Raw genomic sequence first — 13,255 nt, forward strand, 5'->3', positions numbered from 1 at the left:
AGAAAAAAAAATGTGTGTACATTTATGTAAGAATGCTAGTGAAAAAAAAAAAAAAAAAACATTTAGAACGGTTCTCCTCCATTTTTTGGGGGACCCATCTTTTCAAATGCCACAGATCTACGGCCTTACTTCAACTGACTCGTCCAAAATGTACGGAATAATGGAAAATTCTACTGTAGTGACTGATGAACGTCTGAGATGCGCAGGTGCAGAAAAATAACGGTAGACCCTCAGCTCAAGGAATACTCGACTCGGATCCTCCTCCTCCTCCTCCTCTCTTCTGCTTCTTCCTGCTTTTTATCCTTTCTCTCCATGCGTGACTTTGCCCTCGGCGAACCGTATTGGACTTCCTACAGTCTTCAATCCATTATCGTAACCTCTCTGCTACTCTCTCTCCTCATCTCACCGTAATCCGGACTCTGCAAATTCAACGTCCAAAAAATGTGCTCCGAAGGATCAAGCGTCGTCGGTGGGCCTCGCAAAACCCTAGATTTTTCACCCTTTTAGTTAATTTTGCATTCGTCGAAGTTTGTCACAGATTAATTGTTATTATGTTGATTTTGTTCCTGAATGATCTAATTGCTTGTTTTTGTTTGAGCTAAATTGCATTTTCTTGTTTGTTTATTTGTTTGTTTGTTAACCTAGTGAAGTGGATGAATTTGATTATATTCGCTTACAAATTTGACTGCTTTGTCCTGAATGATAGGGTGTGTTGTGAGCTTGATTGGTTTTTTTGGGTTATGAACTAGTGCGAATTGATGTTTTTATGAAATCAATGTTGGGATGCCTAAAGTGTCCATCAAGGATCGAATCATTCCAATCTAATTTGACAAGGAATGATGAAGTTTGCATCGACGGTGGAAATTTAACGTTAACGTGTACAGTTGAGCCTTTGAGGTTCATCTTTAACCCCTCACTAATTACTACGGTACCCATGCTATTTTATCAGTGAAGCTAGTGCAAGTTTTTTGGGGCTGGCTAATGTGATGTTATGTGAATGGCAATGATTTTGGATTATCTTTCCTCGTGGCCGAAAATTTTGATTTGGAAACTTTGACCCTTGATGTCATGAAAAGTTCTTAAAAAGTTTCCAAATTGTTATAAGAAATAAGATATGGATTAACAGAACCCAACTATTCTTGAGGCGAATAGTAGTGTGACAAGATATAGATTCAGAAGTCATGTTGTGCCTTAGTCACCCCTTCCTTCTTCTTTTTTTCCCTGTATTTCTGTTTCTTTGAAGCGTTTTCCTCTGTGAATGGTTGCCTAAATTGTTATGCACTTCCTTGCAAAGAAAATTAAAGAAACCTCCATTCTCTCCTATAAACGCGGTTGCCCATTATTCTGCCTTCTTAATGTGTCAGTTCCTCCACAATCCTCTTGCTGAACATAACTCCATAGCTGATTGAGATTAGATTCACCAGTGCCAAAACAAATGCCTCATAAATTTTTAGCATCCTTCTCTTACACGGGAGGCAATGTAATTTCTAATATGAGACATGATTATTCGTCTTCTGTGTTAACATTATGTAAAGCACTCTAAAAATGGTATCTGATTGGGTATCCATATATTACAATTTACTTCTCAAACTTTTCAAGCTAGTATGAGTTTTTACATCTCTTCTGGAGGTAGAAAGGAGCACTCTGAGGACCAAGATCATTTTAAAAGACCATTACTTATCGTCTAGAGAAAGTGTCCATGGTCTGCTAACACAAGGGTCGTTCCACTTTTCTATAACCATTTCTCAGACGGTTTCTCCATAGAGAGTACAAGATTGTAGTGTTTTGGCATACTATTGTAAACACTTCTCATTTCTCTCAACTTGGAAATTATAACACCTACCTTTCGCTAATGTTCTATTTCCTTCTGAAATGAATTTATAGAACCTCTGCTGTTATTAAGGAAGTGAAAGCCAGTGAAAGTATTTCTGCCAGGAGTTTCATTGGTAAATTATATAAGACTAAAAAACAGAGAAAGCCTGGGGTATTCCCCTTTTTGTATTTGTTGAACTAGCTTCTATTTTTGTGATGAATTTGATGTGATTTGTGACTGAAGCTGCCTTTGGTTTTCTTTGTTACACTAAGTAGATATGTCAATCCTTTTTGTTAGACAATTGTCTTATTCCTGTTGTTCGTGATTATTTGTTACAGTATGGCATTCATTATTATCAAATCATGCAAGAGTTGTAGTTACGTGTCTTGACTCTTTTTTGTGTGTAGTTCCCAGGAATTTCAGATTACTGGAAGAGCTTGAGAGGGGTGAAAAGGGAATTGGGGATGGCACTGTTAGCTATGGTATGGATGATGCTGATGATATTTATATGCAGTCATGGACAGGGACAATTATTGGACCTCCTAATGTAGGTTCCTTATTCTTTTTAATTTTCCTTTTTTGGGTAAATTGCTGCCCACAAATGCGCTTCTAAGTTTAAAAAAAAATAAAAAATAAAAATAAATATCATGGAATGCTGCCTTGAAATAACATCATTCTTTGAATTTAATGTCTTGCTGATCTTGCTTCTTGCTAGACTGTGCACGAAGGGCGCATTTACCAGTTGAAACTGTTCTGTGGAAAGGACTATCCAGATAATCCACCAACTGTTAGGTTCCAAACACGAATAAACGTGACCTGTGTCAATCGTGATACTGGAGTGGTAGGGGATTCTTACCCGCAAATATTTTCCTTTGTTATAGTTGAAACAAGCTGATGGGTGGACAAATTACCAGGTTGAACCCAGTCTTTTCCCCATGCTTGCCAATTGGCAAAGGGAATATACGATGGAGGACATATTGACACAATTGAAGAAGGAGATGATGTCACCACAAAACCGAAAGCTAGCTCAGCCACCTGAAGGTTTGTTAATTTCTGCTGTTTCCTGCTGAACATGCTTTACCTTTTTATGTATTTTAAGTTTTATTAGCAGAACTACACTGTTGCTTTATCGAATATAGTTGCTTCTATTGTTTTCCTTCTGTTCATATCATGTCGAAATGGAGAGTCAATATTTGAATATGTATTTTCAGGCAGTGAAGAGGGAAGGGCCGATCAAAAAGGGCTTGTGGTGAAATGTTGCATCATCTAAGGTCAGACTTGAACGATACACGATACTTAATGTAGTATACACGTAGAATGATACCTGTTAAGGAGCATCTATGTGCTAATCCTGCCTAATGTAGTAAGGATCACTCCATCTGGAACGATGAGCTGTAATGTGTGTTCTACTATCACTTATGGTTTTGGCGGACAGTCTTGTGTATGTGATGTTTTCCTACAGTTATTTACACACACGTTGTTTATACTTTGGGCATGAACCGCCTTATTTTGTAGAAGCCGAGTACAGGTCCTTGATAAGGAGAGATATCACCGTGTCACGAGGACTTGTACATACGTCCACTGCATTCTTGAATGTTTACTTGTGTTTTTAGAATGTGACAGCATTGTGTTTTGTCGTTGTTGTATTTGCAGAATTGGATGAATGGGTCCGTAGGTTTATGAGGATGTTATATTTGACTGGCTGCTTCTTAGATTTTATATCGTGAAAACGTTTGAAACCGCTCCAAATACCGAGTGGGTTATGCGGGTATATGAGATGTAATTATATGAACCAATGGACTATGAAATATCGATTCTTCAATACCTTTTGTTTTCCTTTCATGACTGAAGCGGTATAGTTTGATATCAAATTCTAATCAAGACAATGATGTTTGTTATGAATGATGATTAATATTTGGTACAAACCAAATATTAGAACAACTCATGTTCAACTCCAGAGCCAAAGGGGCTATATATGTGAAACCAATTATAAATTGTGATGTTAAAATACATATTATTCAGAGTGCATAGATATGATTGTTTTTCGTCACTGCAAAAAACGTCATTTGACTGCATGAACAGTTGTTGATCATGGTAGAGTAAGTCAATTCTTCCTTTTACTCTACCATGAAAACGGATTAAAGTAAAGCATCATTTCCCAAAAGACTTAAAAGAGGGTAGAATGTCGCATCGCCGTATCACCTAAAGAGATAAGACTGAGAGATGTGGTCGATCAAAAAAACAACTAAGAGATTATAACAAGGTAGGGCTGGTGACCGGATAGAAGTTGTGACAAGGTAGCCGCACTAGAAGGGGCGGCCGGATCACCTTCGTTTCAGGGAGAGATAATACTTGTTGGGTATTTTAGTTTGACACTGTTTCACACCCAAAAAGAAACGAGCTACGTATAAATAAAACTTAGAGATGAAAATCATCTTTTATTTCTCAAGGTTGAATTAACACGTATATGGATTTAGTCGAGTTAATTAGAGCATTGTACTGCGCCTAAGTTCAAATATAGTTTAAATAAATAGTGTATACCTTATCGTTTGCTAGAAAAAAAAAAATTATTTTCTTAACTTAGCAAAAGACAGCAGTAGTAAAAAACAATACATTAGGTAATATTGATGCAGATGGCGAAGCTTCGTTCGCTTGGACACTTGTGGTTTTGAACTCGGTGGGAGGGAAAGCTTCTGATTTCTGAGAGAGCACGGGAGGAAAGAGGTCCCAGAACAAACAAAAACGCCGTGAAAGGTGATGTGTGCGTGGATAACATGGGAAGAGCGTTCACACTTGAAGAGAGCTGAGAAACTATTGGGAAGTGAAGCAACAGCTAATCTGTTACCTGTTCCTGTAAACCAAAAGCAAACGTAAAAGCTGATGTGGTATGTAACGAATTTCTGTATTCGAACTTCAAAGATTAGAAGGTTCGGGGACCGTTGAAAAGAGGGATAAATACATCCAAATTCTTTCTTGTATTTCAGGTAAGGTGAACTAATAAAATACGCTAATTCAATCGCATTGTTTAAGGTGAGTTGATCTAAATCTCCTAATCTTTGTACTCCGAGCAAAAAAATCCGGAGAGGATTTCAACTCTCTAACAACAATCCACAATAACCGCTCCAAAAGGGTTGTTGATTATGTCTTTGTTGTATGAGCTATAACAGTAATAATAAATAAATATTCGAATAAAGAAACAAAAATATGGAAAACGATAATATTGTGGGAAATTATAGTCAACGTGGGAGGGCCAGTGCGGGGACGCGTGCCATTTGGGACGTTATTCACAGCGCTAAGCTTTCACAACACAATAAATTTTAATAATTATACAGTAATATCTATCACCATGCCATTCCAGATACTTAAATTTTAAATTATTTACGTTCGCTTTTAGGCCGTTATATAAATAAATAGTTTGCGTGGTTGTGAATCGGACGTTTCAGGAAAGAGAAAAAAAAAGAACAACTCTCTAAAGTTGCTCCGCTCGGTACAAGGTTGGATTTATTGATCGGTTTCTTTCTTAATTTTCCTTCACCGCCATTGCATTTGATCAAATTTACCTTCTTCTCTCCCCTCTCGAGTTTCAATCCTTCTGAAAAATATGGGTTCCTCTTCTCTGTCAGAAAACAGTAAGCAACAAGGTATGCAGTCTCTCTCTCTCTCTCTCTCTCTCTCTCGGTTTTCTTGAACTTTTCGGCCGTTTCGCTTAGAGTTAAACAAAGGGATTATATATGTTGTAAATTTAATTATATGTTAATTAATTGGCATAAATCTCGTGATGTGTTTGTACTCAAATTGCTGATGCATGCAGATAATAATGGTGGGAAATTCGTACCCAACAAAGAGGACGTTCTGCAGAGACATGTAGCCTTCTTTGACAGGAATCACGATGGCATTGTTTATCCTTGGGAAACTTTTCAAGGTTTTTATTAATTATTTTTTGCTTTTCTTCTTTAAAACCTGTATACATGATCATTACTATTCATAATCTCTTTGTAATTAAACAAGTGATCGCGCGCGCGCGCGCGTGTGTGTTATATCAACAGGTTTTCGTGCGATCGGGTGTGGTATCATGTTGTCCACAGTCAGTGCCTTTCTCATCAACGCGGCCCTCAGTCGAAAGACTCGCCAGGTATCTCTCTCACTCTCTCACTCAGCTCGCTACGGTTATCATTCGCCTATGCATCCGAAGTTCTAGGTTCGATTCACTCTCCGTAACAAAAATTTTAATAAGAAAAAAGTTATAACTACAAAGCATTAGACTAAGTTGCCGGCGGCATAGATTAAAATATCGTTCCCAGATCAGAATATTTGTTTTCTGAGTAAAGCACATGGAGAATTACCAAATTTCCCATCATTTATTTTTTGCTCGAACACTCACATCCACATGTTTGTAGATGGAATCGAACGTGGCGAATATCTTGTAGGGTTTATAGTGCTGGTTACAAATGTTGATTTGATCAGCACTGGAACTAAAGCACCTTTGTGTTTACCTTACCAGAGAAGCCGGGATGAATTGTTTTAATTTTATTGACGTGGTTGCTTAAAACAAGATAATTTTAAGGAGACTAAATTTATTAACAAAATTTTACAAATTAAATGACATAGAAGTTGATGATTAGATTATGATTTAAACATTAAACGTGCTCATTTTTATTGATGACACATTATTTAATTTACAAATTTTTCTTTAAATTTAATTTCTCTAACATCACCCTTAAAGCAATATACTTGTAACAATTTCCAAGGTTTAATTCTCCGGTTCTATACGTTAGAATTGATCTGAACAAAAATGAATTCTTTTATTTTTACTCGTTCGTTTACAAAATTTATTACTTCTCGGAGTACTCATAAAAATAAAAAATAAAAACCTAATGAAAAGTCTAAAAAAAATTTAGTTTTAATGAAAAATGACAAATAAAGGTGTAGTGAATAGTACCAGGAAAAGGTAAAAAATGTGGTTTTTTGTTAAAAGTGAACAACACCGGGAGTATTTCGTTAAAACTCTCTAAAATTAACGTAGGTTGCAACTTTTCTAAAAATATGTTTATTTTACACTATGTTATTGAATATTTGATTGAATGTGCGTTGTTATAAGAATATTGTGACGCATTAAGCAAACAAAGAACACGTGTATTAGGGGAAGTGAATTATGTCTAATTGTCTATGTCGACACATTTGCTAGTATTACAATTTGTATACTATATATTACGTCGAGTGGAAGTGACGTGGCTTCTGTAACTGTGTTTGGTGCAGGGAAAGTTCCCTTCTCTGCTTTTCCCAGTTGAAGTTAAAAACATCCATAAAGCCAAACATGGCAGTGACTCAGGAGTCTATGATACTGAAGGAAGGTATAATTATTTATTAATTAATTGATTAATTAATCTATATTTTGTATAATATAATCTTCTTATTATATAATATAGTCTGTCGGATCTCGTATAATAAAATAGTTTTAATTGGTATAGCTTTTTGAAGAATATTTTCAGTGTGTTGAAAATACGGTCTGGTACACTCAGTGTTGAATCCAATCATTTGTATGATATCACTTAGTGTATCAGGCTCCTAACACACTGAATAATTTCTCTAGAAGAACATGAACACCTAAATTTTTCTACATTTTTCACAATCATTTATAATTTTTTAAAATTATTCTGCTTAAGTGCATATTGTATAATGAACTCCCCAACTGTTGGTCTTGGTCGTCGTCACATTTGGAATTGATAAGTAGAGGATGATGATTTGAATGGGGATTTACAGATACATTTTAAACTAATAACATGCCTGATAACAATTTCTTGCTTTTGGACTTCAAAATGAGCTGAGCTTCTTGAAAAGCTACGTTTGAGTTTTTATTAAACAAAAAATTGATTTTCACACATTCAAATTCTCATTTTACACACTTTGCTTATTTTTGTCAATTGATGTTCGTTTATCCATACATATCGATAAAAAAAGATAAATATAGGTGTATGAAAAGGAAGATGATTTTCACGCATTTTTTATAGCTTGTTACACGTCTCTCTATATTTCTAGCAATCAAATTGTATAAGTCAAACGAAATTTAACTGCCAAAATAAATTAAACAAGAACGTGTAAAAAACTAAAAATAAAATGTTTTTAACATGTTTTGTATGAAAATAACTTAACTTATCAACTACTCTAATCACCTTCTTTTTGGAATTTGGATTATGTCTTTATCTTTTTGCATTTCTTGGATTTCTTTATGGATCTTCTCATTAGTATTTTGTATTTAATTATTTTTCTCCAATTACAATTTTTCAGGTTTGTTCCGTCGAAATTTGAAGAAATCTTTGAGAAGCATGCCCATACGCATCCAAATGCGTTGACGTCAGATGAACTGATGGGCATGCTAAAGGCTAATAGGGATCCCAAGGATTATGCAGGATGGTAAGTTTCTCATATATATATTCATGTCCTGCTGAAATATAAATTAGAAAGCAGAACGAAATTAATGAGAGAATATATAAAATGCAGGTTTGCTGCCTATACAGAATGGAAGATCTTATATGTGCTTTGCAAGGACAAAAATGGTTTGTTGCACAAGGATACAGTTAGAGCTGTTTACGATGGAAGCTTGTTTGAACGCATGGAGAAGGAAAACTCCGGCGGAGACAAAAAGAAAGAATAATTCGTTATAATTATTCAACCATGCTGGATTTATTAATAAGTTCCTAAGCTTTTTAACAAGTTAATTAATAATTACTGGCTTTGTTTCAACTGTATTTCCTACATGTGGATGAACCGTGTGAAACAAGCGAGACGAGTTATATATTGGGAGTTTTTTATTTTTCATTTTTTTCTTGATGCAGTGTTGTCTGAAAAAATTTGGCAGATTGTATAGTCTGGTGTTGTCCATTTAGCCGTGCCCGGTGGGTAAGCGGAAGTATACCGGTGTTTCTATTGAGCAGTGTATGTTGATATTGTTTAGAGATTGTGGATGTTGTTTGTTAGTTCGTCTGTTCATGTGTGTAAATATATTATATGTTGATTTGTTTATCAAATTATGTGAATTGAAATAGGAATGATATTAATTTCGTACGAACTTTCTACGAATTTACTTGAACATAAACTGAACCTAGGTTGATTACTGAAATGTCAATGTTTTGTACTAAGCGAATGATCTATTTTTGAGTTGAACATGGAAATTGTAAAATAATATAATCTGCAGATATGTCCGTGTTTCAGTACATCAACGGGGTATTTATTTGCCCTCTCAATAAACTTCCTTGGATTGGACTGCTAGCCGATGTTTGATACGATTACCTTTAATGAGACTAAGTTGGACTCGCACCGACTAAGTCTTTCGCTAGGTAGTCTTAGCGATGACCCCAATAAGTATGGGATTGCTAGTCCCGTCCCCAAACTTGCTCCGTTTGCCCACTGCATCTTCTACAGGATGTGTCGTCTGCAAGCGTTCCTCTGCAACACCTTTTAATCACCGCCCATATCTAGAACAAAGCTCCACCCATTGCCCAAACCTCAAAATCCAACCACCAAAACTTTTTCAAAAAAATAACGTGAAACAATAACAACAAAATCCAACCCCAAAATTCAAAATCCACCCATTGCCAGAAAATTTTGAGATAGCTTTGCAGGCGGAGAAGCCAACACATGTATCAGAAGGAGGAGAGAGATCTGAAATTTTTTGGGAAAAAAAGGATGAGGAAGGTGGAGATGCTTAATAGCAGCAAGAGGGTGATGAGGATGAGCTTGTTTAGAAGGATTTGTGATGAGCTTTACACCTGCGTTTTGTAGGAAGAAGAGGAAGGAAAGAAGAAATGGGGCGGAGCCAAAGGGAGAAGAAAAGAAAAAATACTTCGGGAGGTGGTCTTTCAGGAATATAAGAGGTGAATAAATAATAAATATGCATTAAATAATATAAAATATTATTATGTATACATTAAATAATATAAAATATTGCTATATATGCATTAATTAATATAATATTACAGTTCGTTAATTATCCTGTTTTTTGATCCGATACTGTACCAAATGCTTTACTAAATTAGTCCAATTTAGTCTAGTCTAAACCAATACAGCTTAGTTTATGAGTTAATCCAGTCCGACATAACTTAACGCAAGAGTGATGTTTGTGTTTCAGTTCCTTAATTTACTTGAACGCACGTTGCTTAACCAAGATCCATAAGAGAACTTTCTACACTACTTACCCATATCTTAATACAGAAAGCCTGATCCATGGCAATTCTGTTCGTACAGGTTCATGGATGACAGAAAATATGGGTTGTGATACGGAGGTCAATCTGGTATTTTGGGCCTTATAATATATGGGTTGAGGCTTTTGCCTTAATATGTTGGTGCAATGCTCCAATGAATAGTGCAGTTTTATTTTGGACACTGAATAATACCATTTAAATTCTGTTTAGTGACCACACACCTTCCCGACCATCTCCCCAATAGAGAGTGACCCATACGAATAAGTTTTAGATAAGTATGTATTTATTGTATAATGAATGGTCTCTGTTTAGTGACTACACACCTTCTTGACCATCTCCCCAATAAAGAGTGACCCGAATAAGTTTTAGATAAATATGTATTTATTGTATAATGAATGGTACTAACTCACACTATCAAACTCATATATGTAAATGAGTGCTTTTCAGCGCAAATAACAAGAAATCAATCATAATTACAATAATTTAAGATTCAATTTCATTATGTGTAACAAAAACAGTCTAGCTCTTTTATCAGTTGAACGAAAATATAAGATTTGCGTTCTAAATCAAACCGGGGAACAAACATGTGCTACCTTTTCAATAATACGTTTGCACCCATAACCATTGCACATGATCAATCGGCAGGGTTGGCCGTGGCCAGCTGAACTGAGTCCGGACAGAAAGAAATTGAAGCTAACACATTGAAGCAAGCAGTGGTGCTGGGAAATCTTATCTGGAGGGGCAAAGTCACAATTAGTTGGTCGGATGGTTGAGGCAAAAAGCCTTATTATCTCATGTATTGTGTTTGTGGCCACATCAAAATTCAAAAGCGATCGATGGAAGACAAAACCCATCACTTTATTATTTTATAACCAAGAAACTTGACCATATTATTACTGTATTATTGAAGGGGACCTTCCTTTTCTTTACTCTCTCTTTCTTGCATGTTGTGTGTTGCATGTCCATCTCATCTTTTGTTCGCTTACTTTTCCCACACGCCACTTGCGAGTTTCTTTTAACAAGGACTTGGATTAGTCGGTCAATTTGCGTAACAAAAAAGGATGGAATAATAATAGTAAGGATTGTTCTTGTCCAAAACACGTACATTGAAATTAATCCATTTCATTTGTCTTTCATACTGTGCATTGCTTTCGCATGGCGTGGGGAGCATGGTCGATTTACTTTATATCTATATTTTAAAAATAAAATGGCTCCAGGACTACAAATAGCTACAGTTTATATGCACAAGAATCACCAGTATTTTGAACGTATGGTATAATTAATGTTACATAACTTTTATGTAGTTCGACTTGCCTAATTTCTTATATTCACAAACTTTTTTTTCCTTCTTCAAAAAATTTAACCAAAGAAAATATATTTATGTATAAAAATTAGTTATCATGGAATATAAAAATATTAATTGTTACTCTAATATCAAATATTTTGAAAAACGGTAAGGATGGGAATATTAATTATGATACCTCACATTCACAATAAAGAAAGGTTTTGGTTTCGTGTCGTTGAACTCAATCATTAAGTAGATAGTTGAATTTAAATTTAGAAATGTGTAGGTTTTGTGTTTGACCACTATCATTAATTTACCATCAAAATATAAAAAGATGTACGTAAATTTCATTTCTTCCTTAAAGTTTTTTTTTTTTTAAGGAGGCCAACTGATGCCTTCGACACAGAAACTCATTCTTCGAGAGTCGGAAAAACTCGTAGAGGCATTTCAATCTCATTTGATCAGTATCGTGTACTTCACCAGAAATCAAACCCAAAATATATTGTGTGAAATACAATGCGTTGAATTCGTCTCTAACCATTAGGTCACCACGCGGTCCGAATTGAAGTATCGTATTCGTTTTTGACTTGGTCAGAGAGAGACATTGATGTCTCACTACGTAGCAAACAATTTAAAATTATCAACTTAATAGGCAGAATCATGTCATTTTTTCTTTTTGGTCGAAAGAATCATCTCATTCATTATACCTTTTTGATTATATTTTTGTGTAATAGAGATGTTCAAGAGCTTGGATATTCATATGGAAAGATCCTATCGTATAAATTAATAACGTCATACGCTGGCTAGGGTTTGTTTTCTTTTTGCACCTTAGTGACTAAACAACTGGATTCGTCGATGACGATAGCTAATCTAATTCTTGTGACGGAGTTAATCACCTCTTAATTAATTATGCGATTCCTACATTTATTTTGTTTATTCATATCATCCTTTCAATCATTAATAAATTTATTACGTTAGACGTTGAACAAGGCAGAGAAAATCACCGCGCCTGATTAACTACAAATACTTTTCTTCCCCTAATAAGATTCACTTTATCATTATTAGTTTGCTGATTTTCACTTAGTTCAGTTGGACGGGGAATCGTGGCCGCCCCTTATGTATGTCTAGACGTAAATCAAAAGCCATACCTATGCTTGGAGGTCATGGAAGTCCAAATAATTAAGCCCTAGTTAGCTTACACCTAAACTTGGAGGCCATGGAAGCAGTTGAATGATTGTGGAGTATGGACCAACTTTAACTAGCTACTTTTCAAACGGCAAATTTATTAGTTACAATAGGTAAATGTTTCTAGGAGCTTCCAATTTTTTATTCAATAGACTCATAACTTAATAAAAAAATTATGTTGCCGTGGTCAACCGTAACCTCAACTATAATTGACTTTTATACTCACTAATTTCAAGCCAACTAAGCTTTAACTTTAATGGCCATAATGCAAAATTAACACCACATGCATCACAACCGTCAATTTTTTTCTTCACATGGCCATCTATATTCTAACGCATATAAATCAAAAGAAGATAAAACAATAAACAAATGGATGAGTACATAAGATCATCTTCAATCCTTGGGTTAAAATTTAAAATTTTTAACTCATAAATTTTAGGTTTTAACCCAGAAATAATTTTTTTGCTCCAACATTTTATTGGTTTTAATTACTTTAGCAATTAGATTTAAATTTGGACCGTGAGGTTTTTTTTTTACCATTGGATTTGATCATATTAGATCTTAGTTGTTGGATTTAATGAATTTATAAATATAAAACTAAAAAAAAATACACGTATATGGTAAGTCAGCCTACTAACCCTGGGAGGACATCCTGGCTTAAATTTTCCCCATAAATGAGTTTTGCGTTGCAATTCATATTTGTCCCAGGGTTGAGCAAGTTTGAGTGGATTTAAAACCTTAAATTTGAGTTTTACTCCAAGGGTTGGAGTAGGT

General features: G+C 35.1%; 2 protein-coding genes across 3 annotated transcripts; both read left to right on the plus strand.

The window, feature by feature from the left end:
- Positions 1–277: 277 nt before the first annotated feature.
- LOC137732008 (ubiquitin-conjugating enzyme E2 variant 1A-like) lies at positions 278–3,655 on the plus strand. Of its 2 annotated transcripts, XM_068471287.1 has the most exons (6): positions 279–469; positions 2,221–2,360; positions 2,529–2,654; positions 2,728–2,854; positions 3,025–3,084; positions 3,467–3,655. In XM_068471287.1, exons 1-5 carry the CDS (start codon positions 442–444, stop codon positions 3,081–3,083), a joined length of 480 nt encoding a protein of 159 aa, XP_068327388.1. In that variant the 5' UTR covers positions 279–441; the 3' UTR covers position 3,084; positions 3,467–3,655. The 2 variants fall into 2 exon arrangements, with proteins under 2 accessions (XP_068327389.1, XP_068327388.1); XM_068471288.1 differs by having other exon boundaries at positions 278–469; positions 3,025–3,655.
- Positions 3,656–5,239: 1,584 nt separating this feature from the next.
- Positions 5,240–8,629, plus strand: LOC137732358 (probable peroxygenase 4). Its single transcript, XM_068471668.1, has 6 exons — positions 5,240–5,454; positions 5,625–5,735; positions 5,860–5,945; positions 7,070–7,164; positions 8,099–8,224; positions 8,312–8,629. Exons 1-6 carry the CDS (start codon positions 5,415–5,417, stop codon positions 8,463–8,465), a joined length of 612 nt encoding a protein of 203 aa, XP_068327769.1. The 5' UTR covers positions 5,240–5,414; the 3' UTR covers positions 8,466–8,629.
- Positions 8,630–13,255: the final 4,626 nt, after the last annotated feature.

The sequence above is a fragment of the Pyrus communis genome, chromosome 4 (assembly GCF_963583255.1).
Source record: "Pyrus communis chromosome 4, drPyrComm1.1, whole genome shotgun sequence".
Classification (NCBI taxonomy): domain Eukaryota; kingdom Viridiplantae; phylum Streptophyta; class Magnoliopsida; order Rosales; family Rosaceae; genus Pyrus; species Pyrus communis.

Excerpts from the sequence above, each read along its gene's own strand:
- LOC137732008 (XM_068471288.1), top strand. The coding sequence starts at position 442 with ATGTGCTCCGAAGGATCAAGCGTCGTCG. Across the intron at positions 2,655-2,727 it reads TCAATCGTGATACTGGAGTG|GTTGAACCCAGTCTTTTCCC; the intron begins GTAGGGGATTCT and ends ACAAATTACCAG. Across the intron at positions 2,855-3,024 it reads GCTAGCTCAGCCACCTGAAG|GCAGTGAAGAGGGAAGGGCC; the intron begins GTTTGTTAATTT and ends ATGTATTTTCAG.
- LOC137732358 (XM_068471668.1), top strand. The coding sequence starts at position 5,415 with ATGGGTTCCTCTTCTCTGTCAGAAAACAGTAAGCAACAAG. Across the intron at positions 5,455-5,624 it reads AGAAAACAGTAAGCAACAAG|ATAATAATGGTGGGAAATTC; the intron begins GTATGCAGTCTC and ends TGATGCATGCAG. Across the intron at positions 8,225-8,311 it reads CCCAAGGATTATGCAGGATG|GTTTGCTGCCTATACAGAAT; the intron begins GTAAGTTTCTCA and ends TATAAAATGCAG.